Here is an 8,375-nt window from a genome sequence, read left to right as displayed (position 1 = left end):
TTTACTGGAAGCCAATGCAAAGAAGCTAAGACAGGAGAAATATGATCTCTTTTCCTGGTTCCTGTCAGAACACGTGCTGCAGCATTCTGGATCAGCTGAAGAGTCTTAACGGACTTTTTCGAGCAGCCTGATAATAAGGAATTGCAGGAATCCAGCCTAGAAGTAACAAATGCATAGACTAGTTTTTCTGCATCATTTTTAGACAGGATGTTCCTGATTTTTGCAATATTACGTAGGTGAAAAAAGGCGGTCCTTGAAATTTGCTTAATGTGAGACTTAAACGACATGTCCTGATCAAAGATAACTCCAAGATTCCTCACAGTGGTGCTGGAGGCCAGGGCGATGCCATCAAGGGAAACTATATCTTTAGATAATGCGTCAGGGAGGTGCTTTTATCCATTAGAAAATTACAGGTCATCCAGGTTTTAACATCCTGAAGGCACATTTGAAGTTTAGCTAACTGATGAGTTTCATTTGGCTTGATGGATAGATATAACTGAGTATCATCTGCATAACAATTAAAGTTTATGGAGTGTTTCCTGATAATATTGCTTAAAGGAAGCATATATAAAGTGAAGAGGATTGGTCTGAGGACAGATCCTTGTGGAACTCCATGACTAACTTTGGCGTGCATGGAGGACTCATCGTTAACATGTACAAACTGAAATCGATCTGATAAATAGGACTTAAACCAGCTTAGAGCGGTTCCTTTAATGCCAATGAAATGTTCCAGTCTCTGCAATAGGATCTGATGGTCAATGGTATCAAATGCAGCACTAAGATCTAATAAAACCAGTACAGAGACAAGTCCTTTGTCTGATGCAATGAGGAGGTCGTTAGTAATTTTCACCATCTGTGCTATGATCAACTCTAAATCCTGACTGAAAATCTTCAAATAAACTATTGCTCTGTAGAAAGTCACACATGTGTGTCAGCTATGTGGTGCTAGAGAGCATCTGGTAACTATATGTTATTTCTCAGTACATCGAGTGTGGAACACCTCGTGAAAATTTTATTTAAATCACATGATGTGTCTCCCAGCGTAGGTGGCGCTACCACTATAAATGAATATTGCCGTGTAGATGTGTTCGGGACGGGACAGTTATCACGCACCTAAAGTTTGGTACAGATTTGAGCATGTACAGTGTTGTAAAGTTACAACGACTTCTTGTTTCACGGCGAAGCATGGGACTTCGCCACTACTCCACAGATACGCCATTGAAGGAAAACTCATACGCTTTACAGAATGACATCATCAATTTGTGTTTTTTGAGATAGTTTTAAAGTAGATCTAGCCAACCTGCAAGAAGTGGTTCATCACAGCATAAACGTAGTCACTTCCTGTTGCCAGTAGGTGGGGCTGTGACTAGTGAGTGAATATTGGCTTGTAGATGTTTTCAGGGCGGGACTCTTATCAAACATGTAAAGTCAGGTGCAGATGTGAGCACGTAGACTGAAGTTACAACAACTTCCTGGCACGACGTTTGACGAAAACTCACCGTTTGTTCAACTTTTAATTGGCAATGGGTTTAAACTGCACTACAAAAAAATTGAAGTCGATCGGATTAATTCTCTAGGAGGAAATGGTTAAAAAATTTCCATTAAATGCAAAATGACCAACTTCCTATGTAAATGCTCCGTACTTGTATAGCGCCTTTCTAGTCCTCCATTAAATGCAAAATGACCAACTTCCTATGTAAATGCTCCGTACTTGTATAGCGCCTTTCTAGTCTTTTCGACCACTCAAAGCACTTTTATCTGCATTCACCAGTCACACACATTCATACACTGAGCCTAAGTGCTCAAACGGAAACTAACATTCACACTCACTCATACACTGGCGGAATAGCCGCAGTTCAGTATCTTGCCCAAGGACACTTCGACACGCAACCAGGGGGAGCCAGGGATTGAACCGCCTACCTTCCGATTAACGGCCAACCCGCTCTACCTCCTGAGCCACAGCCATGAGATAATTTTCCAGAAATGTTTTCATGTATGCATCGAGTGTGTATAGTACAGAAGAACATGCACACACCAGGCACACTGCTTGTATAGGTGGGATTGTGTTTTCAACAGTTACGTGAGAATATTTTAATGTTGCTGTGGCGCTGAGGTCACTTACGTACATAGAAGAGTTCTGCATAGAACTAGAAGATGGTTCTTGGGGCTCGTACCACAGCACAAAACGTTGGTGCTACAAAGAACCCTTTGAAAAGAAATGAAGTACTCCAAACCAGGGTTGTTCTGATCGGCGTTAGAATACACCTAGGTTGTCGAGGTTGACATGCTGTACATAGCTGCTATCGATTGCACCCTCCTTCTTCCCGTCGCGTGTGCGACTGTTACACAGTACTTCGGTGGGAAACACTGTACTATGCATTCACAGATGTTTCTATAAAGCAAATAAGCCTGTTAATTCCATGAAAATAGAGATGATCGCCCAACCCTACTTCAAACAATCAGCTTTCATTTTGATAGAGCAGTTCAACACATTCATGATTCTTCCCTCTGTCTCTTAGATCCAAAGGGAGAGGGATGTTCTCTACCCTGTCCAGCCCTGCCCTGAGGCCAACACTGTAATAGTATGTACAGGTAAGACCCACAGCTGTCACAGCTGACTCTTAATCCGCCTACTCTGTGTAAGGTCCGTAGATTTCTTATCTAACTTGACACAAAGTCATAAGAATGAACTGACTCCAGGAGTTTGACTTCTGTGTATCTTTACTGACTCAACATGTGCAGCAACAACACAGGTATTACAGTTCCGTCCACGTGATCAGGACGTGGCAGAATCTTCTGGTACACTTCTATTCATTACAGTCTGAAACACACATACACACCAGAGTTGCGGGTTCATCAACAACATGCTGATATCATTGATGTCTCTGTAAAGCAGCCAGACAGACTGTTAGAATGGTAGGACTGATGTTGTAACTATAATTTATTTTTCTTCTAATGCAAGGACAGCAAAGAACATGGACAGAAAGTCAAACATTTGCTGAGATTAATAAGTGATAGAATTGCTAAAAATAAACTATTTATTATTGGCTGCAATTAATAGCTGATGTTTGCAATTACTAAAAGTTTACTAAATATAATTCAGGCACATTCTATACATAAAGAGTACAATGTAATTTTAGCTCATGGTCAGACCTAGACGGACACATTGACCCTTTTGTCATAAACACTGCGTCCTCATAACAAAACGGCAGAAGAGGTTGGACCAATGACTCCCAAAACAACATACTTGACCCTAGGAGAGGGACAGGTGAACTGGACCTTCATTGTCATGGTTACGAAAGTAAGTTGTATGATATTAACGTACGTTAAAGGCAATGTTGACTATTGGTTCCACATGGGACACAAACAGCCGTCTGTCCAACTGTCCCAGCACACTCATCACACAGACTTTGTCCCTCTTTTTACAACATCACCTGATTTCTTCCTTTGCCGCCGTCATAATTACTAGAGCTGCTAGAGGATGCCACCTAACAATAAAAGTGAATATTGGTTGTAATAAGCTGCTTGCACAAATGACCAATATGGCCATATTTTTGGGGAGTACAGTCTGAATTACCACACAATTTTGGACATTTGTTTGGTTTTAATTAATGTTAGAATTATTGTGTAATAACTAGTTATTGTGTAAGAACTTGTGTAACAGTAACTAGTAACAGATGGCAGTATGTTCAATACAGGGTTTCAACGGTATTAAAAAGTCTAAAAAAAAGTCTAAAATTTAAAAATCTAAGTTTTAAACAGGTCTTCATTTTCCAACTTCCATGTTACGCTCCCTCTAATGCTCAATGAAATGCTCCCACAGTGCTGTGGAATGTTTTTCCCCTCGTGGTGTTGTAATTTTTCCTTTGCTAGTCCAAATATAATTTACTGTTGTAAGGACCGGGGACCAGAACTCAAACGCAGACCAGAGTAGATGTTCAAACAACAGTGAATTTATTCAAAAAAGGTGCAAACAAGAGGGTGGTTGATGGTTCCGACTGGCCAGGGAGTTTGGGGGTTGTCCTAGTTCCTGTGCTCTGGGTCTCGTGGTGCAGGTAAGTAGAACTGAGTCCGGGATCTGGGCAGATAGGAAAAAAACGACTTAGCAACAGATATCTCAAATAGTCATACAAGATACTGAGTGCAAGTTCAAGTTGGCTGGCGTGTGCTCGTACTGAGTGATCAAGTGGGGACTGGAAGGTTGGTCTGGCTTATATGGGTGAGTTGATTGCAGGATGTGGAACAGGTGCGCTTGATTGGTTTGATGAGCCCCGGATAGCAGGCAGGAGTACCAGCGACCACACCCACCAGCGGATCCAGAGCATGAGAGGGAAAGCAGAACACGGAGACAGACACCAAACAAAAACACACCAAGCATACAGCAGACATAACAAAAGGGCAAAAAACCGCAACAAAGCTACATTCACACATATCAAAAAGGAGGCGAGGGTCAAGACCGGGGGGTCATGACAGCTGTATTATGACTACAAAGACTAACGTGCAGTTTTCTTGTTATTGGCGCAAGTCTCTTTCGGATTGTAGCACAGATATAAAACGGGATTTATTCTTCAGCTGTGTGAAAGTGCAACCGTAGCAATTCTTGGCTGGAAAAAACAGAACTCTGCAGAAGTAACGTTACTGGGTTTAATGTGAATTCAGTTTGCTATTGTGGAGAGAAATATGATTCTAAAGGAATAAGGGATGAATGGAAGTTATATAATGATAACTAAGTTCAGTTGGGCTAGGAGTTTCAGGACTAAAGAGACTCAACTTGACCGGAGAATGTAGAGGTAATTTGCCTTACTGCTTTGTTGGTTTTCTCAGCCAGTATGGTTCTGCAACGGCCCACTCTAGCTGCTTGGTTCCTTTGCGTTCACGGCCCCTCAGCAACTTATTCAATTCAACGTGGCTGACTTCCTGTTTTGTTTAGGTTATTGGTCCAAGAGGCTTATTTTTAAGTCTGGACATGATACATATACCTACCAAATTTGGTGAATGTAGGCCAAAGAGAAAGGAGGGGGCTTTTGTTTTGAATATTGTTAGGGGGTGCTATTGAGCCATTTTCACGCACCTATGTACGGGACCCTTATCAGATCGCTATTTTCACCACTTCTGACGTCTATGCCAAATTATACAACTTTTCATGCATTCATCCAATGTATAAGAATAAAAATAATGATAAGACGCTGTAGAGCACTCTTGCCCAGGCCCAATCACAGAACACTGCGATTATCCTCAGTTTTGGGTGACGTTTCACGGTGGGAGTCACCTCATGTGCCTCAAAGTTTTAACTTTAATCTGAAAAAAGTCTGTTTGAATGTGTTTTAATCAAATACCTTTCCACAATATCAACACTTTCTTAAATGTGATAAACAGGTATAGAGTTCTTAGTTTTAAGCATTGGATAATGTGGGGTGGCTGTGGCTCAGGAGGAAGAGCGGGTTGGCCGTTCAATCGTTCAATCCCCAGGCTGCATGTCGAAGTGTCCTTGGGCAAGATACTGAACCCCGAATTGCCCCTGGCCAGTGTATGAATGTGTGTGAATGTTAGTTTCTGTTTAAGCACTTAGGCTCAGTGTTTGAATGGTGAATGCAGATGTAGTGTAAAAAGCACTATACAAACACGGAGCATTTACATAACAGGAAAGGAAAAGCTACTGTGTTAATCATTGTAACGAGTAGAATTGTTACAGTTAAAACAACATTTTATAGTGATCATAGCAGATGAACAGAAAAGTTTAACTAAATATTTCCAGGATAATATTGATTGTTACACGTTCTTAGTTAAAGAGGTGGTATTATGCTCATTTTCAGGTTCATAATCTTATTTAGGGTGAGTTATTAATCTGTAATAAAAGTATCTTTCATCCATAAAGTTTTAGCTGAGCTCTGTCTCTACATCACAGTAACAACTTTATGTCCACTGACTGCCTGGAAAGAGCTAGTGTTTGGAAGGGAGAGGAGGTGTGTGCTGCAGCTCAATGTTTTCCCCCCAGGCGTGAGGGCGTGTCGAAGTATCTGCATGGCGAGCATTATATGAGGCGTATTTAGGGAAGTACTACAAATGAGCTGTTTTCAAGCAGTTCAGAGCAGAGCTTTCTGTGGGAGATGGGAACTCCCTTTGGGGTGGACTTTGGGATTTTTCACTTTGCAAACTTATTACATGCACAAAAAAGATAAATAAAGGAGAGGGAAAAATCCAAAAAGCATAATACCACCTCTTTAAGAAAATATAGGAGGTATTTGAAACATGGCATTAGTTAACCACTGAACACAGGCATAAATGAGCACAAGGAGATGTTAAATAACAAATAAAAGTTCTATGAGAAAGGTTTACTTGCACAATAGGAAAACATGAAATGCAATGTAAATATAGAAGAAACAGATCTGCCTTGTCCAAAACAAAAGTAACTTAAGCTAAAAAAAACATGCTACTGATTAATGCATTATATTTGATGATATTTTTATACATGAATTTTGAGTCCCTTCATATAAATGAAGACATTTCCACCATAAGTTTGTGCAGAAAATGTATCTAGAATGCAGGAAATTAATAGTTTGATGCTCAAACTCTTCTGGGGGAGGAGCCCCAGACCCCCCCATTCAAATACCCTATTTCATCAATGAATATTTCTTCTAAATAGTTTTGGAGTATCTTGTTGTCTTGCTCTCGTGACTCCAGTATTTTGCATTATCATGTGTCGTGGTCACACTCCTAATCTGAACCCTTAAATTTCCCCACCACTTTTCAACACAAAGTGATACCCTTGCTTTTGGTACATAGATTTTGCCTGTAAAGGGAATGATTGGGTGTCCATCAAAAATCACAAAGTGCTGTAGCATTTTATCTGTAGTCTGTGGCCACATAGTTCTTAAACAAGAACGACATGGTAATAAAACTACTCAAATTGAGGAGGTGAGGGCCACTAAGTAACTTAACAAAGATGATTTAATTAAAACAAAGTAATAAGGTAAGTTTATAAGGAGAAAACATTCTTTGTTCACAAGGTTTGAATTTTTGTGGCTGTCCTCTTCTCTCTGGCATCTAGCAATGTTCGCACATCAGCGCGAAGAAAGGAGGGACAGTGTTTGTTGTGCATGTGTGTGTGTGATGTGTGTGTTAGTGTCTTTAGTTTATGTCCATTTTAGAGGTCCTGACAGCCTGGTTCAGGGTGACGTCTGTGGACAAGGTTAAATTGTCATGAGTAGAGTCAGTTATCTTAACTTCACCAGAGATGGTGGGTTTTATGGTAGAAACTTCCCAACCACCACCAGTAGAAATAATTTTTTATGTAGCAGACCTTCGAAACCTCCTCCTCTTTTGGGGTGTTTAAGGCCTTGAGTCAAGCAGTCTGCTTGATGTGTGATAACCCGGTTCTTTTAGGGGGAGTCAACGGGGAGCTGCTGTGTTCAGACACAGGCTACACTATAGAGAACACATACAGTGGGTACGGAAAGTATTCAGACCCCTTTAAATTTTTCACTCTTTGTTTCATTGCAGCCATTTTCCAAAAATCCAAACAGTTAATTTAATTTCTCAGTAATGTACACTCAGCACCCCATCTTGACAGAAAAAAACAGAAATGTAGAAATTTTTGCAAATTTATTAAAAAAGAAAAACTGAAATATCACATGGTCATAAGTATTCAGACCCTTTGCTCAGTATTTAGTAGAAGCACCCTTTTGATCTAATACAGCCATGAGTCGTTTTGGGAAAGATGCAACAAGTTTTTCACATCTGGATTTGGGTATCCTCTGCCATTCCTCCTTGCAGATCCTCTCCAGTTCTGTCAGGTTGGATGGTAAACGTTGGTGGACAGCCATTTTCAGGTCACTCCAGAGATGCTCAATTGGGTTTAAGTCAGGGCTCTGGCTGGGCCATTCAAGAACAGCCACGGAGTTGTTGTGAAGCCACTCCTTCGTTATTTTAGCGGTGTGATTAGGGTCATTGTCTTGTTGGAAGGTAAACCTTCGGCCCAGTCTGAGGTCCAGAGCACTCTGGAAAAGGTTTTCGTCCAGGATATCCCTGTACTTGGCCGCATTCATCTTTCCCTCGATTGCAACCAGTCGTCCTGTCCCTGCAGCTGAAAAACACCCCCACAGCATGATGCTGCCACCACCATGCTTCACTGTTGAGACTGTATTGGACAGGTGATGAGCAGTGCCTGGTTTTCTCCACACATACCGCTTAGAATTAAGGCCAAAAAGTTCTATCTTGGTCTCATCAGACCAGAGGATCTTATTTATCACCATCTTGGAGTCCTTCAGGTGTTTTTTAGCAAACTCCATGCGGGCTTTCATGTGTCTTGCACTGAGGAGAGGCTTCAGTCGGGCCACTCTGCCATAAAGCCCCGACTGGTGGATTGCTGCAGTGAT

The 8,375-nt window shown here is 41.1% G+C and overlaps 1 protein-coding gene across 1 annotated transcript in view; it reads left to right on the top strand.

Moving 5' to 3' along the window:
* LOC123962260 overlaps positions 1 to 8,375 on the top strand; it is a 173,409-nt gene that overhangs the window by 113,327 nt on the left and 51,707 nt on the right. The window contains exon 12 of the mRNA XM_046038287.1: positions 2,520 to 2,592. Within this exon, the coding sequence (XP_045894243.1) occupies positions 2,520 to 2,592 (73 nt within the window). The remainder of the gene's footprint in view (positions 1 to 2,519; positions 2,593 to 8,375) is intronic.

This window comes from Micropterus dolomieu, linkage group LG22 (genome assembly GCF_021292245.1).
Source record: "Micropterus dolomieu isolate WLL.071019.BEF.003 ecotype Adirondacks linkage group LG22, ASM2129224v1, whole genome shotgun sequence".
NCBI lineage: Eukaryota > Metazoa > Chordata > Actinopteri > Centrarchiformes > Centrarchidae > Micropterus > Micropterus dolomieu.
This window is presented reverse-complemented; position numbering and strand designations above follow the sequence as displayed.